General features: G+C 47.6%; 1 protein-coding gene across 3 annotated transcripts in view; it reads right to left on the reverse strand.

Moving 5' to 3' along the window:
• Positions 1 to 4,692: 4,692 nt before the first annotated feature.
• The window catches only part of MTCL1 (microtubule crosslinking factor 1), a 134,594-nt gene continuing 113,359 nt past the window's right edge, over positions 4,693 to 25,927 (reverse strand). The window contains exons 11-15 of one of the 3 annotated variants that reach the window (XM_004481100.5): positions 22,318 to 22,614; positions 20,280 to 20,311; positions 15,233 to 16,742; positions 8,354 to 8,410; positions 5,789 to 5,880 (exon numbers count right to left, since the gene is read on the reverse strand). In XM_004481100.5, the coding sequence (XP_004481157.2) occupies positions 8,372 to 8,410; positions 15,233 to 16,742; positions 20,280 to 20,311; positions 22,318 to 22,614 (1,878 nt within the window). In that variant the 3' untranslated portion in view covers positions 5,789 to 5,880; positions 8,354 to 8,371. Of the gene's footprint in view, positions 5,881 to 8,353; positions 8,411 to 15,184; positions 16,743 to 20,279; positions 20,312 to 22,317; positions 22,615 to 25,927 lie in introns of all 3 variants that reach the window. The other 2 variants (XM_023585383.3, XM_058277376.2) reach the window with 2 other exon arrangements.

The raw sequence follows: 25,927 nt of genomic DNA on the forward strand, positions 1-25,927 counted from the left end.
GGCGGATGCCCCAACCACTGGGCCAAGTCTGCTTCCCTTTGGTTTTATTTCAATCATTTAAAATTCTATTTCTAGGGGACCAGCTTGGGCCAGGGTGATGGGTCATTGATGAGGGCTGAATTTGTTCCAGGATTTGTTGGTTTGGATTCCTGGTTCCCTGCACAAGTTTACTAACCTCCTGGAAAATTGTGGAATCCTCTGTCTTTGAAATGAAATGGGTTCTTGGATCTAACAGACGCAATGCGACCTAGAAAAAAATAAAAGGTAGGCACTCTTCGTGTGCCTATTCCAACACCTAGATTCGGTCGTGTGTAGCTAGCTCTACCTCCTGGGCCCCCTGCCTCACCCACAGCCCTTCTATGCCCTCTATGGAAAACAATTTTACGGAGCAGCAACCACTTTTATTAAAACACAAATGACTGATAACATAAGTGCCCGCTTCCTCTTGGAGAAGAAGTAGGTCTTTTTTTTCCCTAAAAAAACAAACAAACCCTGATGCGGCTGCTTCTGGGTAATCTGTGCACAGAAGGAAAGGAAGTGAGGTGGGGGCTTCCCCACCCTGCCCCCAGGCAATTGACAAGTTAGACAGCCAGGTAAGTCTGCCAGGCTGCACGAGAACAAACGAGGGCTTCCTTCAGCTGTTCTCTGAACAACTGGGTAGATTCTGGGGCTCCTAAAGCCTGCCTGAGTTGGCAGCGGGCCTGAGCCTCTTCAGCAGCAGATTCTAAAACAGCAGATTCTTGACGAACAGAATGGGGCAAGGCTGATGAGGGTGACGCTAATAATTACACAACAGAAGAGCTGCCCAAGCCCCCAGCAATGCCTCCCTGCACTGGCACCATAGCTGTTTTTTGTTTTAATCTGGGAGTCTTTTTTTCTTTTCCAAAAGATTTATTTATTTATTTCTCTCCCCTTCTCCGCCCCCCACCCCAGTTGTCTGTTCTCTGTGTCTCTTTGCTGCGTGTTCTTTGTCCACTTCTGTTGTGTCAGCGGCACGGGAATCTGTGTTTCTTTTTATTGCATCATCTTGCTGTGTCAGCTCTCCCTGTGGGCGGCGCCATTCCTGGGCAGGCTGCACTTTCTTTCGCGCTGGGCGGCTCTCCTTTTGGGGCGCACTCCTTGCGCGTGGGGCTCCCCTAGGCAGGGACACCCCTGCGTGGCAGGACACTCCTTGCGCGCATCAGCGCTGCGCGTGGGCCGGCTGCACACGGGTCAAGGAGGCCCTGGGTTTGAACTGCGGACCTCAATCTGGGAGTCTTGATCCCAACCTTGCCCCTGTCTCATCCTTACAGCAATGAAATTGTCTAAAAATAGATACCAGATTATCTGCCTAGGATCAAATCCCTTCATGTGGACTTGTCCATGCGACGTGTTTGGCGTCTCCCAAGCTCCCTGACCTCACCTCCTATCCCTTCTGCTTCCTGGGACACATCAAGTCGGCCCCTTTTCATCCCAGCTTCACATGGGCCATTGCCTGGGCCTGGCTGACTGCTGCTTCTTCTTCAGGCCTCAGACCAAACTATACCTCCTCTTCACTGCATGATCCATCACTAGGACCTACGCTCCATGAGAGCAGGGAGCTGGCACTTTTGGTTCATCTCTACGTTTGCAGCTCTTGGCGTAGTGTCTTGCCCACAGGATGTACACAATAAGCCTAAATCTTTAGTACAACCTTGGGAAGTAGGGACTATTGCTGCTCTTTTTCAAATGAGTCTTGAAGAGATGGCCCAAGGATGCACTTGAAGTCCAGAGTCCAGATTTTTCTAGTGGTCCAGAGAGTGCATCAAAGATTCAGGGCCATCACATCCATTTAAACGACCAACTGGCTTCTGATTCAGAGCCTGGTGTCTGGCTCTGCTGGATTTTAATGCATGCTGCATTCGAAGAACAATGATGCGAGAAGTAAATGCAAATCAAAGAAAAGCATGATAAGTATAACCTCTATGAGTGTCCTTTTTTTTAAGGAGGCACTGGAGATTGAAGCCAGGATCTCACACATATGAAGCAGGCACTCAACCACTGAGCTGCACCTGCTCCTCTGCTTAAGATTTTTTAAAAAAGATTTTCTTTCTTTCTTTCCTGTCCCACCCCCACCCCCCTGCCCCAGTTGTCTGTTCTCTGTGTCCATTTGCTGCGTGTTCTTCTTTTTGTCCACTTCTGTTGTTGTCAGCAGCACTGGAAATCTGTGGTTCTTTTCATTGCGTCATCTTGCTGTGTCAGCTCTCTGTGTGTGTGGTGTCATTCCTGGGCAGGCTGCACTTTCTTTTGCGCTGGGTGGCTCTGCTGTGGGGCGCACTCCTTGCGCGTGGGGCTCCCCTACATTGGGACACCCCTGCGTGGCATGGCACTCCTTGCGCACATCAGCACTGCGTGTGGGCCAGGTCCACATGGGTCAAGGAGGCCCGGGGTTTGAACCGCAGACCTCCCATGTGGTAGATGGACGCCCTAACCACTGGGCCAAGTCCGTTTCCCTCTGCTTAAGATTTAAAGATGCCACCAAAGTTCCTCTGTCACTGGTAACTGAGGGGCTGGATTAATCAGTCAACTGCTTCCCTTTAGGGGACACTCAAGGCTGTTTAAAGTAAGGTAATCAAAGGGTTTCTTTTTTTTTTTAAAAATAGACACGTATCACAACATTTTTAGGGTGCTGAAACTATTCCCTATGATACTGTAATGGTGGATGCATGACGTACATTTGTCCATCACAGAGAGTGAAGTCTAATGTAAACCACGGGCTTTAGTTAATAATAACATTTCAGTTTGGTTCATCTCTTGTAACAAATGTACCACACTAAAAGCAAGAAGTCAATAATCAGAGAAACTGTGTGGCTGGGGAGGGGTGGTATGCAGGAACTCTCTGTACTTTCTGTGCAAAAATTCTGCAAACCTCACATTGCTTTAAAAAATCAAATCTATTTTTAAAAATAGGCAAAGGTACCACACTAATGCCAACGTGTTAATAATGGGGGAGAGGATATATGGGAATGCTGAATTTTCTACCTAATTTCCTGTAAGCCTACGACTCTATTTTTTGAAAAAAGAGGCACATACCATTAAATGATGAATATCTAAACACAAATTCAACAAAATGTGGTATATCCATACAATGGCATAGTATTCAGCCATAAAAAGAAATGACATTTTGATTCATGCTACGGCATGGATGAGCCTCAAAAAAACATGATGCTACATGAAAAGAGCCAGACACAACAGGTCATGTTTTGTATCATTCCATTTATATAAAATATCCAGAATATGCCAATCCGTAGAGATAAAAAGCAAATTGGTGATTACCCCAGGTGGGGGTGGGAGGGGAAAATGGGGAGTAATGGCTAAACGGGCACTGAGTTTCCCTTTGGGGTGAAGAAAATACTCTGAACTAGATAGTGGTGATGGCCCATGTCATTGCGAATGTACTCAATGTCACAGGTGTTATGTTATGCGTATTTCACCATAATAAAAAATATCAATGAATTAGAAAACAGATAATGGTCCTTGTAGTTCTCAGTTGCTTATTTGGATAAAATAAATATGTGTAACTCTGTCAAGTTGAGTGAAAAAAGAGGGTGAAACACCAAGGTGCTAAATAAGAATTAGAATTACGATATACACAGAAGTAAACTGACACCCGCTATTGAAAACCTTACTATAACATGTTACCTTCTCATAAGGAGAAGGATAAGGCAAGGGTAGCTGCCTCCCCCCAGGAGTAGTCGCAGTCCAGTGAGCAATGTCTTTGGGCTGCCGAGGGCTACTGGCTGGGTTTTAGGACTCGGCTTCCGCATCTTTCTTTAGGACAGACAAGTAAACGTCATGTTAACGAAGGCTCTTGGAGACACAGGCAGATGCTTCCTGTCGACAGTCTCCTTTGTGCAGCTGTCCTCCTTTCAGAGATGTGCATTATGGCTCAGCCACTTGGTGATTCCTTGAGATGGGAGTGAAGAAAGGACCTCATTCTACTGCCTTGCCTTTCCAAATGGAGCGGTTCCACCATAAATAGACTCAAGAATATGCCTGCTGCAGCCAGCAAGGTTCCTTCTGGTTGAGTTGTTTCAAAAGGAAAAAGACTGCTCCCGCATCTCTGAGCAATTACCAGGGGGCGAGGCAGGACAGGCACAAAATCAGTATGTGTTAACTTGTTGATCATTTGTTTGCAGTAAGTCTTGGGAGGTTAATTAAGTGAAATGTTTAATATTAACTTTAAAGAGAGAACCGTGGTCATGCTGGAAGTAAAACTTATTCCATTAGCCTGTTTAAATAAGAAGAAAATGGTTGGGTTAATGAAAATGAAACTTGCAAGCTTTGGCCTGAAATCCTTCTTGTGCTCTTTGGTGGCACCACTTCCTTATGATTCCTACTTGATCAAATCCTAACAGGTTGTGCTATCTTCTCATATCAGAAACAGAAAGCACCTGCTCTGGAGTTATTAGCCACTCCCTCTTTCCTAGTACATGGTGACTTGAAGGCTATGAATGAAGTCATCTTTTTATCCCAGGGCCCTCTTACACAGTACAATGAAATTGCAACATGATCAGGTACTTAGCGTCCATTTCCTGTTAGCCGTTTCAGCAGCTGTTGCCTTTCTACACGCTCTCCTCTTTCGCTTGTTCCCCTAGCTATGGACAACTCTTGGCTTGGGTCCTTAGGAAAAGATGGAGGGCCTGTGAAGCACAAGATTGGAGAACACGCCGCCATCTTGTAAAGGCTTTATTTCTACTCATCATTGTCTCATACAGATTTGGAGACACCACTATTTGATTCAAATTCGTAGCCTCCTGACTTTTTGTATTGGGTTTCCTTAAACAAGAAAAAGTTGAGTAAACACTGTCCATGGTCAGTTAATCTTTTAACAATAATTTAAAAATGTTGCTGTTGTATCATCAATGCCAGAGGATCGACAATCAAAGTAGAGTACAAGGAAATTCACAACATGTTACAGTGGGACACACGGACGCACAGTTAGGTGGTAAGAATACAGGAGCATATGTACATGCACGTGGGGGCTTGGGAGCCAAAGACATGCAAGTGGAGGAGATTATGTGGGTTATACAGCGAAACATGTCAGTCCATCTGAGGACTCTTTATACCTTTTCTAAAATGTTGGCTTGTATCCCTGTTACTCTAGAGAATATCTATCTTGTCTACTGGCTTAATGGCTTTTTCACGACAAAAAGTTCCCTAATTCGAACAGTCCGAAGCATTTCAAAAAATTCTTAAAAAGTAACACTGACAAAATAAAATTAACTTAGAATACTCGAATTCAACCTGGAAATAAAAGCAAACCAGAACGTTAACAGTGCAAATTCAACTTAAAGGCAATCAGTATCGAGAGTGGGGGGCATTTAGCATCTCTTAAAATGTACACTTTTTAAAACTTTTATTTTTTAAATTTATATTGCATTTACCTTTTTTTTTTGTTTAATATACTGTGTAAAAAAGATGGAGACAAAAATAGTTTTCTGAGCTATGAAAAAAAATTAAGTTATTACAGGCACGTTGACTGTTTCATTCTAGAAACATCTCAGGTTCACAGGTTGAACGTTCAGCAGCTGTGTATTTTTTTTAAAAACATTCTTCGACCTTGGGAAAACGCGCTCTCTCCTGGCGGGCAGAGCTTGGGTCACGGTGATGGAGTGGTCGGGTAAAGCTCTGTGAAGTACTCCGGGATAACTCATGCGGGTCTGATCACTGGCTGAGCTTCTCCACGGGGGGCTCCTCCTCGCCGTGGTCCTCCAAGGAGGTCAGGTCTCCGGTTGACTGAGACTGTGAGGCAGTTGGGGAGTGGGGGGCCCAACGGGACGGAGGGCGGCGGTTTGCTGGTCTCTCGGGCCTGGAGAAGCAGGGCTCTAGGGACGGAGCTAGTGCAGAACAAGGGAGTTCCTTGGAAGCCGAGAAAGGGAAAAGAGGGTTACTCGGAAAGGCAGTTTCTGCAATGGCAATCCCTGCCCCCAAAACCCATATTTCAATGGACTGGTGTTAAATGCAATAGACCGCGGCCAACTTTTGAGTATGAATGAACATTTTGCTCATGGAGAAGCACTTAAAATGATGAGGAAAGAATCCAACACAAATGACCAGTGAATACATCGATTGGAAGAGAGGATCAAGACATGGCCACACTGTGACACGGGTCTGTTTCCACAGCTCCTTCAGAACCGGGCCGGGACGTAGCCAAGCTGGGGGAGAAGCGACTGCGGCTGCGTCTCCATGGGCCACCGTATCACCTTTCAGTCCAGCTGATTTAATTTTTTTGGCACTCTTGACCAAAAAACGTTACATATGCCTTGGTCCTTTGGGGAGCCCACGAAGAGACCTATGATTTCACCCAACTGTATTAGCAACGACACTCACCTTAAAATAAACTGTGCTACTGCTTGTATCAAATTGACCGCAGGCAGTAGGTTAAATAAACTGTCACCATATGGAAAAAATGCTGAAGGCAGAAATGTTAAGTCTAGTTTCCCTTAAGGACTTCTCACCATAGCAGCATTTTTAAAAGGAGGAGTCAGAATGCACTTGTGATTTTGTGAGGCATTCCGCACATTCTGAAAACACATCAATGCAAGACAGACCGAAGTGCCAATCACCTGGAACATTGCTTTTCAAGGGCTCCCTGATACTTTTTTTTTTTTTAAAGAATGTCGAACAACTTGTCCCTGCACTGCAGGCTAGGAAACAAGGTTGCCCAAACTTGGAGTTCGCTGGCACACAGAAATGTAGAAAGCTGTAGCATGAGGAGACCGTGAGCGACACAATGGGGAAACCTGACTGTCCAAATGATGCTCAACAACCAAAATGCAAGGTGGTCACCTCCACGTGGAAGTCACGGGAAGAATAAAGACAGACAAGGAGCCACAGAGCCGGTTAAGAAATGAATTTAGCATGGGAGGATTTAAAGAGATGAGACACGCAACCGAAAAGACTGGATCGAGGAGAGATGAGGCAGTGGAGAAAGCAGAGGTGCAAGAGATGGAAGAGCTGCATCCAATGGGCAGCGGTTATGGAAGAGGGTGAAGCCAGGTGACCAGGGGACAGGACACCCGTTGGGTGGAGGGGGCTCAATGAGCAAGCACTTTGCTAACAGGTACCACGATGAGCTCTCGGGCAGGAACTACCCCAGGGGGCTGCCTGCATCCTACCTCATCTCAGCGCACAGTGCACAAGAGGCCAGACGGCTTGGGACATCTGCAACTATTTTGTGACTTTTTGTGTCTCCATTTTTGCAGAGGGTGGTGGGTGTGTGTGCATGCTTGGCGAGGCTGCTATGGTTTTCCCCCCTGACCCCCTGCAGGCCCTGTCTCCATGGATGCTGAGCAAGGATGGGTTTTTATTCGATCTTCTTTGCACTCCTCCTTGACTAGCATCTTTGCAAATTCCCAGGGGATAAAGAAATGTTGTGTCGCCATAATTTCAAGGGAGGGATATTTTTCTTGAGCTGCCTGCCAGCACATACAAAAAACATTATCGTTTTCTAAGAAGGTGTGGTGTTGGCTTCTTCGAGGTGGCCCCCAGATGGACATATTCTTTGTCATTTTTTTTCCCTGGGGGCACATCTTTTGCCTTAGCGAGCAGGCTATATTCTTTTGTAATGAACAGTTTGTGTTCAGACCAGTGGATGAGGTGAGTGGGTGACAAGATTCTTGATTAAATATACAAGTGTGTCTTTTCTCATGTGCCTTGATTCAGGCTCTGAAGGCAATTCTGGGAGAAGTTCTCAAATTTTGGAACAGGGATGGCTTTGTTGTTTATCCATTCATCTACTTATTGAGCACTTACTGTGTCCCCTATGGTAAACCCTCAGTAGGAAAAGACACATTTAGAGTTATTCTTTCTGGCGTGATGGTTTGGGGTGGGAGCAAGCATCATCGGTTATGGCCACATCCCATTACAACACAGGGTGATGGGCGGAAGTACCAGGAAGCAGGAGAGGGCCAACTGGGAAACAGAGGTCCCAACAGAAGCTGGTCTTAAGTCCCTTTCTTGTAACACCTTGTGCTGTAGAAAGCGCCCACCCCACCTTTACCAGCCAACATCTTTTTATTCTGAAGCAAACTGGCTGCAAATTGCATGGGAGAGGGGAAAAGTCTCAATCGAATCTATAACCTAAAAGCCTCTCTTCCCAGTGAGCTGAGGGATGACGCAGATGACTCAGATGGAAGCAAATGGGAGATGTGAGCCGTGAAAACTGACACTATGGCTGAGCTCGTCCCCCCATGCCCAGCCCTTGTGAGTGTGGGAGGGGGCTGCACGGGGCAGCCATCTACTGCGAACGCTTGTGACCATGCCATGCCAAACCTGAGTTACACAAAATGACCCCTGCAGGCAGTCTGGAAACAAGGAGGAAGGCACTTACAGCTCGAGGCAGGCAGGGCTAGAGTCCCCAGGGGGCAGTTAGTAAGACAGTTTGGTTCTGGACAGAACAGAGAGAGAGAAGAAAAGCAAGTAGGTTGGAAAGTGTTTTTTTTTTATATAAGAGACCAGAGTACAGATTTCACAGTCAACAAGTATGGTGCCGAAGAGGGTCACCCCTCCTCTCCTGGAGAAAGGGGAGTCCCTGGGAACTGGGCTCATTCACTCCAAGAGGGAGGCGGAGAACCCAGCCGCGCTCTCCAGCAGAGTGAAGGGTTTGTCATCGCTCCCCGTGAGAGCCAAGAGGTAACCCTGGAGCAGTGAGACCCGTCCCTGGAACAGCTGCATCTTTTTTTCCCCGAGTCGCCCATTAGCCACCCTCTAGCCTTTCACATTTCAGATGCCGAGATGGGAAGCACGTGGTTCGGCCGGGCTTGTTTGGCCCTCAGTGCTGGGGCCACCACTGCTCCTCCTAAGGCTTTCTCCTCACCTTTCCCACGTGGGCACGGGAGGGAAGGGCGGCCTGGCCTATGCCGGGTGATACTCTTTCTTCCAGCATGTCCAAGCATTGCTGAAATGGTGCTGTGGCTTCACGAGGAAAAGCAGCATTATGCAGCTTGTGGAGGGAGAGGGATGGGAGAGAGGGAGCCCTCCCTTCCTCTGCCGACAATCCTGCCGCAGTGCCTCTGCCACCCCCTTGTCTAGGTATCAGGGTAACCTTCACGAACAGACTCCAAAACAGGATGCTCAGAGTTGGAGGAGAGATTGGAACGAGCCCAGCGGTCGTTCTGGTTCTTTCGGAATGAAAACCCAGAACTACTGTGTATGTTAAGGAGTGACGGGGAGGGCTAAGCCATGGGGCTGGTACAGTAAGTCCATTCAAACAAGGACTTACTCCGTTGGAACACTGAGAACAAACACAATCCCAACAGATTAGGGAAGAAGGTCCTGGACGATTACCCGCCGCGGCAAGAGCCTAGGAGGGCTTTGAGTCCCGGGATCACTCGGTGCTCCCTCCAGCCCAGTTGCCTTTGGGGAGCAAACACACCAGGTGAGAAGAAAGTCTAAACAGACCCTGTACAGAGGCCCCCACTTGCGGGCGAGGGCGCAGGCCTTCTGGCACTCTAAAATAATTTTCCCACCATCGTGCTGCGCCTTGACATGAAAGCTTTCCTTTATATGATCATAGATTCCTTGGAGCACCCACTGTTAGGAACTTAAAGCATTTCTTGTTGTTGTTCCTAAAATTAATTTCTCTTTAGTTTCTAGTATAAATGGATTCTAGAGACCCGGCCAAGTTAATGCTTTAGGACACAGCCCCGACTCCATCAGATTCCCCCAGAGCCCTGAGAAGGCAGGACCCTCACGTACTAATGGCCCCCGGAGGCAGGGAGCCACTTACCTGGGCCCACAGGGCTGGGCTGGCAGAAGCTCCCCGAAGGCACATTTGTTACCTGAGAACACTCAGTCCATCATTCTTGTCCCCTCATAGTCTCCTACCTTAGAAGACGTCCATCATATAATAGCAATGAACTCTGGCTGTGCCTATGGACTCAGAGACATGACAATGGAGAATGTTCTAGGAAACTTGGAAAAGGAAAGGGAGGAGTTTCCAGGAAGCTGGGGACCATGCCTTCTGATTCTGGGGGTTGGGTGGGGAGAGAGAGTGCCCGTGGCCTGTGGAGACACCCAAAAGTAGGGCGGTGAGAATGTGTCAGAATTCTGGGCTATCCCTTGTGTGTTTCCTAGAGTTTTGCAAGAGGATTTCTGCCCAGAAGAAGCACAGATTGTTCTAAAGTCTTGTTAATCAGGAAGATAAGCAAGATCCATATGGAGGTGCGGGAGACATTTGTGGGAACCACTTATATGTCCCCTGGAATTTCAGAGAAATAAGAACAGGACTGGGATAAATGCATATTATAATGAAAAAGGACAGTGCAGGGAAAGAGCTGTAAATTTTCAAATGAAATTGGACAATACAATAGGATATGATAACCTGATTTTTGGGTGTATTTTCATATGTTTGAACTTTTTAAAAACAGGGATGTAATGTTATAAATAAAAAACCCATATAATTACATGTATTTGTAAGGGTAAAAATATCTCTTTACCAATAAAAAGGAAAGAGGTATTCTCAAGTAAGATACAATTGAAAGTTCTTGGTCATAACTAACATAACATAACAAACTTAATTTCTTAAATATTTGCATATACCATAAACTAAACTTTTATGTATTTCAGATTTATAATTAAGGAAAAGAAATTGAACAGTCTACAAAGTCAAGGACTTAGAGGTTAAAGTGATTACTTTAGCATTTAATAATGTTTAATGACTATATATGATAATGATGACAAAATCTCATTTGTTGTCCTTTTGTTTACTTCCTTATTCCTTATCCTATTTTTCTTCAAATAGACTTAAAATTCTGGTATGATACTTTGTAGCCTAAGTTCATTGCTCTTTGAGTGTAATCTACCTAAGAAATGAAAAGTGAAACATTTCTCAGCTCTGCACATAATATTTTGATTGTTTCTGGAAAATTTTCTGGACCATAATCATGTTTATGTCACTGAAAAGCCTTTGATGTACACTTTGGATAGACTATATGGTGTATGAATAAAACTATTTAAAATTTTTTAAAAGGCCTTTGAAAGTGACTTTATAATTTTGTGAAATAACTCCATGTGCAGTAGTCTTGTCTGGCTGGGTTTGAATTTGGGTTTAATGATGGCTGTGTCAGTTAGGGACAAAGGGAGGAGAAATAGGACCAGCTGGGGAGGGTCCCTGATGAGGAGGAGTTTACAGAAATGAGGTTAATTGGGACCACAGTTCTGCGGGGTGAGGGAGGGAGTCTAAGGATGCTTTCGGAAGATTCTTCCTCCTGCGAGCCGCCCAGGTTGGAGAGCTCGGCAAGCTAGAGGAAGTTCAGGGCGACAGCTGCTTCAGGTGTCCAGGGTGCAACAAATTAAGGTCCTGTCTAGAAAGGCAGCTGTGCTGATGTCACACTTGGAAAACACTGCAGAGGGAAACTGGCATGGTTTGTTGAGCCTAAGTTTCTGCCGTTGGAAGCCTTCAGGTGCCCATTTGGAGAAAGAGGCATTCATAGTAGAGGATGTTGCACTGTGTGCATCAATATCTCACAAGTCTTGAGCTCCCTAAAGGGGCTCTCAAGGTGGGATTTTAGATGATTTCCCCAGGACTGTCCATGTATGTGTATGTGCTTACAGACACACATACACACACACATACTCAAATGCCCAGACTATGAGTTGCTCTTATGCAACACAGCTCAAAGATATTCAAAGAAATGCAACTATGTTGAATGGAGGTTGCAGGGAATGTTTTTTTCTAAGATCAGAATTTTCCTTCAAGAAAAGGGGGTGCTATATCTTTTATGTATTTTCAATTTAATAAGCATGGCGCTTCGGCAAATATAACTGTAGACTTGATCCATCTAAAGATGGATTAGGACTCTATAAACAAAGGGAGATGTTTTCTAAAAGGCTAAGTATTTAGTAGCAAAGAGATATTTAATAGATTCGTTTTTAGTTGTGACCCTGTTAAGATCAATGGATGATGGGGATTTTGGACGAAGGGCAAGGGAGCCAACTCTTAATGATTGCCACAGGCAGTATCAGTGGGGACAGAACTGCAGAGATGTAAGAGCACTGGAGAAAGCACAGAAAATAGCCAGATACATCGGATTTATTAATATTTAAAAATTCAAAGGAACACTAAAAATGCAGCTATCCTTGTGATTCTTGTGAATGAGCTGATTATACAGAGAAATATTAATTGAGCTGGTGTATGAAATATAAAATCTGATTTGAGCTGATATAATCTGGAAAGGAGAAATGCAAAAAAAAAAAAAAAAAAAAAAGCTGAAAAGCAAGCAAGGGCCAGGCAAGCCTGAAATGGCCAAACTGTCCAAATTTTCTTTGAATGATCGGCAAAGAGGAATGCGTCATGCCACTCACTGCAAACCACCTTGGAACACTGCCTTAGTGCACTATTCTGAGATGTAGGTCAACTGTTCCAGGGAAGACTCTAGAAAGGAAAGGATGGACATGTATGGGAAGGACTTAGGGATAAACCAGGCAGTCCTGCATAGATTTTCTTTAATTTAGTAAAGATCGTGTATCTATACTTAAAGCAATATGCTAGATCCTGGGGAACTCAGAATGTAGTCTGTGCTCAAAAGAAGTTTCCAGTTTTGCAGGAGAAGTAAGAATTCTCTCTCCTTTGCAAGAAGATTCATTAATCCAAGTGACTCCTACAAGTGTGCCATGGAAGAAGACAAGCAGGGTGTCAGGGAGTGGGGGGAAGGCACAGAAGGTGAATCAGCCCTTGAGCCTTGACCAGTGGTAAAGATTTCAAAGGCCCAGAGGTAGGTAAGAGCAGATTGTGTCTGATGATACCCTTGAGTTCAGGAAGCAGAAAAGTTGGAGGGAAATAAGATAAGGAAGGTGGGGTGGATCCCATCACAGAAATCATGCACAACATGCTAAGAAATCTGATCCTTAGTCTTCAAGGAATGGGGGGACCATTCAAAGCCCTTGATTAAGGACCTAAAATAATCAGAATTCTATTTTAATGAAAGGATGGGGTCAATTGTATGTGTGTTGGATTGCAATGGAAAGAGACATAAAATAAAGACTAATTTGGAGGTTAATGCAATGCTCCAAGCAAGAGTAGAGGGGCTACAAACCAGAAGAATAACAGCAACGATGGAAAGGAAGGCATGGTGTGAACAATAATTCTATGGCTGAATGTGGGGATAAGGAGAGCAAAATATCTAAAGTTTTGAATCTGGAAAGACTGGAAAGACAGCTGGACGAGCAAATCTGGGGAGAACAGGAATACGTGTTACGTTTAAGCTACCCAAGACAATAAGGAGTAGGCCTTTGAAGGTTTTGTGGGGAGATGGGCTTGAGATAAAGACTTATGAGGCATCATTTTTCCAAGAGAAAGAAGGAAGACTGTGAGAACCAGCAGGGGAACTGAGACAAGGTGTGGTGTGGGAGACTCAGTGTGAACTAAAGATTCCTGGCAGGTACTGCCAGAGCGAGCAGGCGGTGGAGGTGTCCAGAGAGCCCGTGCACTGGGCTCACTCCTCTTTGCTTCTTCTCATCTTGAGTTTCTAGGGTGTGGACCAAGACCTGACTATTTGTGGGCTGAAAGGCCAAGCCAGCTCTTCAGACATGGGCTAACTGGGTAAGAAGATGACCAAAAGTGCTGAGGAAGAAGAAAAGTTAGGCCCGAGGCTGGGCTGTTGGGCTTAAAATAGTAAACTCACTAATGGGCGGTGGTGGAGCCCTCCATTGTGGAGTTGTGGTGATCGCAAATTTTGAACATTTTTCTGGAACTGACAGTCTGACAGAGTAACAGAGAGAAAGACAGCCTCTGCCAGTACCAAGAAACAGTATTCTCCTACTGGAGAAAGGGCAGAAGCAGCTGACCCTGCCTGATACATGTGATCAGGAACATACAAAAACAAGGGCAAACATGGCCTCACCAGACAACCAACCTGACTCTACGGTCAACACTCAACCTACACCACGCTTGCAGAAAGCTCACTTACCTGCACGCTGCTCAGAACCTGACATTCCTTTGTCATAGAAGCAAGATCCTGTGGTCTAGGTATTTAACGACGTCTAGTGCAGATATTGTTTTAGGTGGAACCATCTGAAATTGCCCTTTCTGTAGGTCATTGTGATTCATATGGTTTAACCTATTTTAGATTTTAACTCTGCATTTTGAGTTAAATATTCCATGGTGAATTGGAGTGGGAACCTAACCCTCATTTTTTCCCACTGTAGGGAAACGTGGCATGGAAGGTGGAGATAGGAAATTCACCTGGGCCCCATCCTCACCAGGAAAGCTTGCGGCTGCCGGGCCAGGGTGGAGAGAAGCGAGGACCTTGTAGGGAGCCTTACTCTCCTTCTCTGAGCCCTGGAAGAGCTGCTGGAGCTGCCCAGCTTGGAGAACACTTACAGGTAACTGGTGGTCCAGGAGCTTGCTGGCCCCGGGGTGTCCACCTGGGTTACAGGGTGACAGGCCTCACGATCAAGGACCAATCGTGAAACAGGCTGATGAGGAAACGTATCCTTTCAGGACTGCACGAAACGGGAAGCTTGTCACTGCTTTGGCCACCAGCGTTATAACTGGCTTTATTTTACTGTGCCCGTTCTTGAAATGGGCATGTTTTAAAAGTGGTATGGCATAAATACACCACATCTGGGAATGCATCGGAACAGAATCCCAGGCCGACGGACTTGCGAATAAGGCTTAGGAGACAGCGGTCATCACGCCGCATCGAGGCAGAACGTGGATGCCATCCGTCGGCCTCCTCTGGCTTTACTGCTAGGGGACAGACTGATCCAAGGGGGCAAGGCCTTGTGCGATGTCACACTGCTGTTTTATACGGGGGCTGCCCTGGAACCCTCTTCTGACGAGAGAGGCCCTCATCTCCCCACTGCCAGAGCCTTCTCCAGCTCACCTCAGGTTCTCTGTCTTGCAAAGGTCTGTGGCAGGCAGGGCACCCCGACACATTCTGACACACTTTTCACCACCACACACACACATTTTCTGGATACAAATTCAAGCAGAGAGGGCAGGTTTTGACCCTAAATGACAGGCCCAGAGAGAACAGGTGAGCCTCCATCACCCAGACCACAGAACCCGCATCAAGCCAGGCCCTCGATGACTTCCTGAGGACAGCATCCTGAAGGTCTCTTTCAGCCGCTCAGGCTCCATGCCTTTGCTTGTTCCATTCCCTCAAAACCAACACCTGCCCAGCCCTCAGCACCCCTCCCCTGCAACCACCATTCCTACCAGGGCAGGTTCAGGCTCCCCAGGCGCGGGGTAGTCGGGGTTCATTACCTCCATGGACCCCGGCTCGGCTCTGAGCATCTCTCCCCTGTGGCTGTCACTGTGCAGGCTCGGAGGGCCGTGGGGCGCCTGGCGCCGCTCCTCCTTTAAGGCATGCTCCAACAGCTTCCTGCTGAGGATCCGGGCAGTGTTCTCCGTGAGGCTGTGCCCAGAGGCGCCGGACCAGTCCTGCCGCCCAGGCGTGCCCTCCGTGCCCTCCTCCCTGCAGGGCTCCGAGCCGGCCCCCACCGGGCTGGGCGACCGCCCCCGGGAGCTGGTGCCCGTCTCCTGGCCCGGGCCCAGCTCTGTTCGGCATTCGGCGGAGCGGGCCCGACTCCCGGCGCGCGCCCCCTTCTGGAAGGGGTCCTGCACCACGGGGCTGTGGTCGATGATGTTGAAGAGGCTGGAGAGGCCGTCGGTGATGGTGGCGTGCACCGGGCTCTCCCTCGTGGTGGTGGAGCGCGCCCAGGCCGACTCGCTGTAGCCCCTCTGGGGCACCCCGGGGGAGGTCCTGCTGTTTGGCTGGTCGGCTTTGGGGAGGGACTTCCTCTGCAGCTTGGGAGACCCGTACTTGGGGGAGCAGCACGTGCGCTCGAACTTGGCCTGCACCTTCTCGAAGGCGGGGGCCACCTGCCTGCTCCGCAGGCTGCGGGAAGGAGAGGACACGGGGGTGGCGCCGCCCCCCGCCTTCGGCGTGAGACACTTGTGGGGGCTGCTGGTGAGGCCGCCGGCGCGCAGGGCGTCGGTCTGCAGGCCCACGCTCGTGGTCTGGGCGGTCTGCGTCCCCGTCGTCCGGCACCCGTTGGTCTGGCAGGCCGTGTCCTTGACCGCAGGCCCCGCGGGCTCGGCGCACACGGCCCCCCGCGCGGAGAAGGCCACCTCCTTCATGTCATCGCTCAGGTTCTTCGACATCTCCAGGCCACGCGGCGGGGAGGCGAAGCCCGGGGGGGCGCACGCGGGGCCGTCGAGGGGGCGCAGCCTGCCCTCCGCTGGGTCTCGGGGGTGTCTGGGGGGCTCGCACGGCCACCTGCCGAGCGCGGGCTCGGGAGGGGCCCCCTTGGTCTCCGCCACGCCCGCCCTGGCCTTGCCGGGCTGCCCCCGGCCCTGCTCGCCCGGCGCCCCGTCGAGCCTGCGCAGCGCCGGCGGGCTGGGGGGCAGCCCGCGCAGGGCCCGCTCGGCCACCGCGTGGCTCCGCGGGGGCTGCCGGCGGCCGTGCTCGGGGCTGGCCACGGTGTCGGTGGTCAGGGTGACGCTCGTGGTGAGGTACCAGGCCGAGTCCGGGAAGGGCCCGGGGCCCGCGTCGCCCCCCACCCGCCCCGCCGCTGTCCGGTCGGCCCAGAGCTCGGGGGGTCGCGGCGAGTACTCCCAGCCCGCGTCGCTGAACTCCTCGATGTACTTGAGGTCGTCGGGAGACAGCGGCGGGGTGACGTCTTCCTTGCTGGAAGGCAGGCCCTTCTCGGGCAGGAAGGGAGAAATGTCCATCAGGCGCTGGAACTCGGACATGGAGGACACGGACACTGCCCTGGGAAAGCCAGAAGAGAGATGTCAGGGAGCCCGCCCTCCTGAAGGGGGACCCCTGCCAGGGAGGCCCCCCACACAGTGGGACTTCTGCCTAAAGGGACACCCCCTTACAGGGACCCTGCCCACAGGGACACCTCTGCCTAGAGACCCCCTTACTGGGGTCCCCTCCTACAGGGAGACCCCCTACAGTGGGACCTCTACCTAGAGACCCCCTTACTGGGGCCCCCTCCTAGAGGGAGACCCCCCCTATAGTGAGACCCCTGCCCACAGGGAGAATCCCTCCTGCAGGGAGACCCCTGCCCACCTCCAGGGGAGCCTGCTTAGGTACCATCCCCCAGCAGCCCCTTCCCCCTAGAGGACTTAGTGTGCATTGAATGAGTATTTGCGAAGGGCTCAGCCTGGTCTAAACTAGTAGCTGGCATCCAAAGAACATTTTCAGCTGCCTGATTCTTCCCACTTGCGGGCTGACCCTGTGGAGTCAGTGGACATTCTGTGGCTGTGGAGCTGTTCCAGGAGACTTGCATTGGCTGGAATGTCGTAGAAGCAACTCTCAAATGCTGTAGGAACATGTGGAAGGCTGGGGCTAGAAAAAGTCATAGATCGACTCCAAACGCTGGGGCTACTAGTTTCATTTTTAGCCCCTCATATTCCCCCAAGAAGGCAGGGAAGCTGTGGGGAAACTGCTGGAATTGGCATCTCAAACAGTGGGGAGAGCATTTAAGCCATGCTCTACGGTGAAGTTACTAAGTTCCAGGCATTGTGTCAGCGGCTCATAATACAGAGATGAACGCACGCCACAGCCCCTATCCAGATGAGCTAATGCAGGAGAGAGACGCCACAACAAAGTAATTATAATCTGAAGTCTCTTCTCTGCCATCAGTACCAAAACTCTCCAAAGGCTGAATGGAAGGTGTGGACAAAAGAAGGGACGTGGAAGACATAATCAGATTGGCAAATAATTTCCAAATATGATTTCTGATGAAAATTCCGTCTAGTGTTTCCCAAATTCACCAAAGGGGCTCAGCTCTCCCCTCTACCTTCTTTCTAGCCAAGCCTTCCTTTTGCTCTTGCTCATTTATTCCTAGATAAGAAAAAAACTCCCTCGGACACACGAGTGCAAGGGGAGGTTGGAGACAGGTGCCAGTTTGGGGGAACCTGTAGCCTGTAGTCTTTGAACCCAGATTCCTCAGTACGTGAGCACTCTGAGTCAGTGTATTTCAATTTGGTGTGGATTTACGGAAGGCTTCCTATATGCGCAGGCAGGCAGCATATGAGGTGCTGGGGATTCGAACCTGCCGAGAGGAGGGGGCGGTCATAGCCTGCAGGTCACTGGCCTGCTCAGCAGCTCGTCCATCCACCCAGGGCAAAGAAGCGGTGTCAGGACAGGTTTGGGGCTGGGCTGAGCCTGGGCTGGCTGCTGAGTCAGGTCTGAAGTTGCTCCAGATAGGATGGGGTGGGGTGGGGAGGTGAGGTAGATGTGGACTGTCTGCAATGAGCTCAGTTTCTCCTATGATATCTAATATCCCCTGACCCCCTACAAGAGAGCTTTAAATACCCTAGGCCCTAAATACCCAAAGAGGGCCAATCCTCCATAGGGCCTGCTGAGGATGGTGAAGATGGAGTTGAGATCCTGCTCTGATTAAGTCCTGGGAAGAGAAGAGCTGGCCCTGGAACCAGCAAGGCTCTGGGTAGCTTTGCTGACAAGTGCCTTCATCTGGGGACAAGACATATGGTCCTGTTGTCTCCCCATGGGCTAAAGCAGCAGGCTAAAAATGACATTTTCAGGCATTCCATTTTGTTATCTCTCATTAGATGGAAAAGTCGGCGGTAGTATTTTTGCTTGTTAAAAATAATGTACGAACTGTCCAGTGGCTTTTAGGAAACTAGAAAGCTGGCTATCAGCCAGTGCTGGAAACAAAGGAAAATAAAAGGTATGGATGGACTTTCACTAGGTCCTGAGCTTTCAGCAAGCCTGTTTTTCCTCTTCTTGCTTCTGATTGAGCCAAGGAGTGTTGAAATAATGACTTTCCAGAATACTTCTCACTGAGGGGTTAATGCTCTCAGATACGGAGACTTGATCCTTTCCACATTTGTTTCTTTAGCTCATGGAACTCCCATTTTTGCCTCCAGAGGAAAGGCTTTCAGAGGACATGGAGCCTCTGTGCCACTATGCTGGGTGGAGGTAGTAGAAGAGATGACACAGCCAGAGAGAAGGGAGGCTCGACCTTAGTAGAGGCCAAGGCAAAAACCCGACAAAACCACAACTACAAAAATGCAGGATGTGCTTGGAAAATGCACAGGTACTTGCAGATGCCTAGAGAAGGGCAGGGAGGAGACGGGGAAAGATGGATGGTGGGGAGGACACATTTATCTTTTTTTACTTGGGATGTTTCAAATTGTTCGAATTTTTATAACAAGCACATGGATTACATCTGTCATCAACAAAAGCCATTAAGATAAAAATAATAACGAATAGCTAAAGTGAAGGAGGAAATCGGAAAGCTCGACGGCTTAGTGGCAAAAGGGGTCTGCTATGAACATTAACTTGGTCATTGATGTTACTGCTGTGAAAAGAAGGGAAAGCGGGAGAGGGTGATAATAGCTAAAATTTGTTCCATGTTTCTTGTGTGCCAGGCATGGCTTTCATTGTTGCATCTTTAGTCACATATTTAAGTGAAAGAAAAATCAGAACACCTTCTGTTTACAGATGAGGAATGGAGGGAGTTAAGCAACTTACCCAGGGTCTGGCGGCTAGTCTGGGCAGGACTGGATTTGAATCCAGGCCATTTGGGTCTAGGGCCTGGGCTCTCAGGCACTGTCTTGTACAGTCTGAGAATAACCAGGAGAGCCAAAAGCTTGGCAGATAGAAATGCAACCCGAGGCAATTCCAGGTGTTGGGGAATCTGATAAAGTGCAAAATAAAGAGGCAGTAATTCCAAGGCGGGAATTCCGGTCAAGGATGATGAGATCTGAAAATGGCCAGTCGCTTGGAGGAGAAATTCCACATAGTGAAAATGGTATGTGTGCATCTGCCGCGTAAAGAAAGAGCAGAACTAGAAGAGAGTAGACTGGGGTGGAGGAAAAGTAGGTGTGTGACTAATACCCATGACATCATCCACTTTTATTTTCTTCAAGGATTACTGCCAGGAAATACTTTAATAAATCTTCCTCGTAGAGCTTTTAAATATACGGTATATAAAATGCCTCACGGCCTAGCAAGAGGGAGTTTTTCAAACTTAGAGGAGAGAGGATTCCATGGACTTTTCAAAAGCCAGTGGCCATAAAGCATTCCACTGTTTACAGGAGAACTCTAACCTGAAGGCCCTTATATAAAACTAAGGCAGGACACGAACCCTCTCACCTGGCCATTCTGTAGCTGCCGTGTTTACTGAATTAATGAAACACGACTTACTTAGAAGTCTGGCTTTAAGTCACTTTGAAGAGTAGTACAATAAACTGCATCAACGAGATGGAGTCGTAAAACCGAGAGGTTTATTTCAGCAGTCTACTATGAATAGTTTTCCTCAATCTTACTCACCTTTGAAGATTTCCCTTGTGATTTTCTTCTTCCTATAAAGAAGAAATAAGTAAGTTTGTCTGAATCCGTTAATTTTGGTTGCCTTGAGTGTGCTGAAATGGTTTGTTTTGCTCTGCTCCCCTAGGGAAATACCACTTAAAATGTACATTGAGGCAGTGTTTTGGCTGGGAGCGCCAGGCCCCAAGCCCTTTGAAGTACAGCAATAAAACCACAAATCCAAGCCTGATGAGGGGTTGTTTCAGTCCTCAGGGGAGGAGCCCAAACTCAAAGGACTTAGCTAATTCTGTGAGTTTCAAAGCCCAAATCCAAAACCTGAATAAGAGATTGTGTGTGTGCAAGGAGCGGGCAGAGAGAAAGGCGGGTGGGCTGGTGCAGGAAGGTGGGGGCTGCCATCCCTCTCGGTCCAAACTGCCTTGTAGATGCTGGTATGACAGCCTGAAGCACGTGCCTGGTTTTAAACGCTTCCACTTAACTTCAGAGGTGCAGTTACAGTGGCGATCCTTTAAGGGCAGCTCTCTGTGCTGGCAGAGAGGAACGTGAAAATGGAAAAAAACACCCTTGTGCTCACATGTTCTTGAAGAAGGACCCTTGACAGTAACAAATTGATTTCTCGGTACAGAAAACAGCAGGGTTGGGAAGTGGACTTGGCCCAATGGATAGGGTGTCCGCCTACCACATAGGAGGTCCACAGTTCAAACCCTGGGTCCCCTTGACCCATGTGGAGCTGGCCCATGTGCAGTGCTGATACGCTCAAGGAGTGCCCTGCCATGCAGGGGTGTCCCTGCGTAGGGGAGCCCCATGCACAAGGAGTGCGCCCTGTAAGGAGAGCCGCCCAGCGTGAAAGAAAGTGCAGCCTGCCCAGGAATGGTGCCGCACACACGGAGAGCTGACACAACAAGATGATGCAACAAAAGAAACAGACTATTGGTGCCGCTGATAAGGACAGAAGTGGTCACAGAAGCACACACAGTGAATGGACACAGAGAGCAGACAACTGGGGGGGGGGGGGGAGGGAAGAAGGGGATAGAAATAAATAAAAAATAAATCTTTAAAAAAAAAAAGAAAACAGCAGGGTACAGTGAGTCCCCCTTAGCCCTGCCAGGCAGACAAGGCCACTCCACAGAATTGGACATGGTTTCCTGACTCCAACCCCACTTTCTACTATTAAATTGAACCATAAGAAACTTCCAGTAGATCGAAAATGGTGGGACAGTGGCAATTTCATATGGTTCAACGTTATATAATGCTGAGGATACGATACTTTACATCACTGATGTGTGTGTAATGTGATTTCTCCATATTTCAACAACACTACTTGATGTGAATTCTTCTAATTCTGCTAAGTGTTTGGGAGACAAAATGATGGATAAAGTAACTGAAGAGATGCTTCTCAGGTAATGATTAATAGAATCAATTTTTAAAACCCAGTTTTAGAAGGGATATAACCAGGATAAAATAATTAATAATGCGCTATGGAAATTTTGAGTATTTAGCTTACCTCAGCTATTCGGTAATTGATCTTATGTAAGGTTTCCAAGCATGGGATATTTTCCCCTTTGCCTGGAAGGAGATATTTATAATAGGCCATTGTTTAGCAATATTAGCTACTTCAAAATGTTGAGTTATTTCTTTAAAACAGATTTTTTTTTTCCTTCAGTTATTAGTTTTCAAGAATCAGAAGACTAAACTCTGCTTTTAAGGGAAATTGAAAATAGACACTTCCCAGAATTACTTCCTTTCTCTCGCATGTTTCTTTGGACACGTTCCCTTGTGAGACCTTGCCTTTCTCTAGGACATTGTGTCCATGTTTCCAAACCAGACCGTGGAGACAGGAGGGCGGGACCAGATTCCACCACGGAGCACACCGGGGGTTTAGGGTCAGGACCGCAAGGCCAAAACCCTCCCCCTGTGAAGACTTGGGCTTGACTAAATTCAGAGGCTGCAGCCACGAAAGCCCCGGGAGCCCGCCAGGGGGCAGGGTATGGGCGTGCGTAACGACGGCGTGGCTCTGCGGGACCCGGGAAGGGCGGGGACCCACCTCAGGGCGGCAGTTCCTGAACTCCCTGTCCAGCCGACACGGCGGAGGCTCCTCGGGCTCCTCGTCCAGGACCAGCGCGTCCAGGTAGAGGTTCTCGCTGGCCGAGCAGCGGTCCGACTCCTTGAGCTTGGCCAGAGGACGGTCTTCAAACGGGACGGCGTCGACGCCCGGGCAGGGCCAGGCTCCCACCGCGCGAGGGGCGCGGCCGCCGCCCTGGGGGGCGAAGGGGCGGAGGTTGCCTTCTTTGTGGTCACAGAGGAAGCCGCTGCCTCGCCGGGGACTGTTTTCTTTCTGCAACTTGAGAGTTCGTAAAGGAAAGAGAATTAGCCTCCCTTTTTTGTCGGTCTCTCTTCCGAGACCATCTTTGCTCCACAATTTGGAATGATGTGGGTCAATGTGAAAGGCATTGTGAGAGGCAAATGTTCTTAAAGTTCCAACCTAAGTTTCAAAATACAATACGATAGTACAAAGGCTAAGAAGAAAACCCACAATTTTACCTGAACTGGAAAATCTGCATTAACCTCAGACACAACTGTTTATGTCATTATTTCACCTTAACTATCACCACAATCTGAAAAAAAAAAAAGGTTTACTCAAGCCTACTTTTGAAACAGGGAACATCCAAAACGGTGAAAATTTACCTATGACTATGCTGGGGAAATCAAACCAAAAGATTTTTGAAAGAAAAGTTAAAGTATGGTCAACTCTTTCTAGCTAAAATATAATTGCTAAAGTATGGTCAACTCTTTCTAACTTACTTATAATTGTATACACCTCTAGGTGATAAATGGGAAATTATACATTTTTTAAAAACCGAATATTGCAAACAACATGTTTAGAAGTTTCTTTTGGAATTGGCTTCAGAACTTAAGGCATACTCAGTGGAATATCATCAGTGACGGCAAACATCTGAGATTGACTTGGATTTTTCCTAACTAGCCCCAACATTTGGAACATTTTCCTAACTAGCCCCAACATTTATGTCCTAGAGACATAATCTGAGTGATTAAACTGGGTTATAACCCTTTGTTGTCAAAAACAAGTTATGCTTGGCTTGAGAGGCTTAAAACTTAGCTGCAAAGGCAATTAAAAATCCAATGTGAGTGGGAGCAGATGTAGATCAAGTGGTTTAGCGCCTGTTTCCGATGTACGAGGTCCAGGGATCAATCCCCAGTACCTCCTAAAAACAAAACAAACAAACAGAAAAACCAACTTTCATTGGGGAGCGGATGTAGCTCAGTGGTTGAGTGCCTGCTTCCTGCGTATGAGGTCCTGGGTTCAATCCCTGGTGCCTCCTGAAAAAAAAAATCCATTGTGAGTGAAAAAAAAATAAGCCCCACATTTTACCATCAGAATTTTTTTTCTGCCTGACTTGATAAATTCAAAAAACAGTGGGGTGGGGGGGCACAACCATGTGGCATTGGGAACTGAGTTTGAATCGTTATTTTGTGGCCTGCTGACTAGGGCAAGCGACTCAGCTCTCCTCAGTTTGGTCTCCTCCTCTGTAAAAAGGGCAACCACACTCCTTCACGGGGTTGTTGTCAGAACCTCAGGAGTTCTTTAGTTGCCAGTGAACCCACCTCTGGACTTCCCTCAGACCTACTGACTCCGTTGGGCCTTGGGCCCGCAGGGAAGTGGCTTCCTTGCCTATTTTACAGCATTGGAACTCGGTCCTGTGGACGCCATTTTAGGAAAGGGGCCAAGGCAAAGTGATGGGGAGCTGCTGGAACAGGCTGTAAAGGGGCTCAGAGGCAGACCTCTCCCCCACAGAGACGCCCCTCCCTCCTTCTGCTTTGCCTCGGACTTTTCCCCACTGCCTCCTGAGACGGTGAACCCTTGGAATTTTATTAAAACACGTCTCTCAGAAAGTATTTTTGTGCCCTCATTTAAACCTTTACCCACTAGTTGGATGAGTGTGGTGTATGCACTCAGGAACAAAGTCTTGGGAGATGACTGGGCTAGAGGCCTTTCCACTCATTTCTGAGGAGGTAAAACAAGTTTCCGAGGGCTATCTCTATTTTATGGGAAAGGCAGAGATTCAAACAGTTGACTTAAATTGTTAGCATGAGAGGCAGAAGCCCAGTCGAACTGGGGGATAAAACCACTCTAGGTTTTAGCTCAGCTCCCCTGCCCTCTGCTCTTAAAAGAGAAATGCTTTCTTTACAAAAATCAAAAGGAAGGCTTTTTATTATGTTCGTCTAATGTATGTCAGCACAATTCTGTTTCAACACATGATCATCTCCACACTATTTTGGGCAAGGAATTAAAATGCAAGAAGCACATCTGCAGCTGCAAATGTGCACCAAGGGTGTGAGTAGGGAGAGGAAGGACTGAGGGAGAGCTATGAGCAAGCCGGCTTGGAACTGTGCAAAGGGCGAGTTCAGAAATAAACCCGGGGCGGCCAGGAGCTACCAGCACGAAAGCTGGCAAAGCTACTGGGTTCCTGAAAATGAATTGGAATGGTTTTAGCAGGAGGGCTATGGTGCCTCTGGGGTGTTAGAAGGACGGAGTTTCCTGGGGGAGTCCTTTCAAACCAGGGAATCAGCACCTGCTGTACTAAGAATCCTGCAGGAGAACAACTTTTCATCCAAATTGAAAATTTTAAAGATCTGCATTTTAAAGAAACAATAAACCCTCTGAAGGGTCACTTTATCTGGAATGAACAAAAGAAGAAAGGTCATGGTGCAAACAGGTTTGAAAAGGATGGCTTTTCATGTTGTAAAGGCAGCTGAATTTAGACAGTGCTTGGAAGGAGAATGGACTGGCATAGATTTCCTTTAGATCTTTAAGTACCGGCTCTATATTTTCTGCATGTTAACGGGGAACTTAATTCTAAGGGCAGATGTAGTGCGAATCCAGAAAAGTTCACTACAACCAGTCAAATCTGGATTGAGACAAGAGATACTAAGATAGATGATATGTGTTATGTGACCTTGACCACATTCCCACAGTCATGCATCATATAAAATGCCTTATGTGGCCTAGAAATCATGTAGGATTTAATGACACCAGTCAAGTATGAAGCATGTGTTCTGTAAGTGGAAAATGGATTTAGTGTTGCTTCTTTCACCATCTGTATTAGGTTATCAGAGTCAAGGTTATATAGCTTAGCAAGTAGTCAAATATCGAGCATATACATTGCTAAATAGCTTACAGAGTGTGCGGCTGTATTTCTTCTTTATCTGTGGAATGCGCAGCTAAATGGGAAATGAACGAGCACCCCAATAACTGATAATATAAACAAATAAAATATGCATAGTACACATATACACTTCAGCCAATTTTCTGTTTTACAGGAGTGCCTAATTCCATCATACCTAATTTTTAGGATGGGGCACCTAGGTATATAAAATCTTCTTTAAAAAATGTTGACTACTTTGGGGGAAAGGCCAGCTTTATTTTTTCTTAATTAATTAATTAATTTTTGTCATTGCTTTTTGTTTTTTTTTGGGTGGCAGGCCAGATTTATTTTTGAAAACCACAATGGCATGTCTGAAGCACCAGTTCATTGATAACACATCCTCTTCTATAAGCAGCCATGAAATCATTGTACCAAGACTGTGGAATCCACAAGACAGATTTCAGGACCAGAGGAAGGCTTGAAACACAT

This window comes from Dasypus novemcinctus, chromosome 16 (assembly GCF_030445035.2).
Source record: "Dasypus novemcinctus isolate mDasNov1 chromosome 16, mDasNov1.1.hap2, whole genome shotgun sequence".
NCBI classification, from domain to species: Eukaryota; Metazoa; Chordata; class Mammalia; order Cingulata; family Dasypodidae; genus Dasypus; species Dasypus novemcinctus.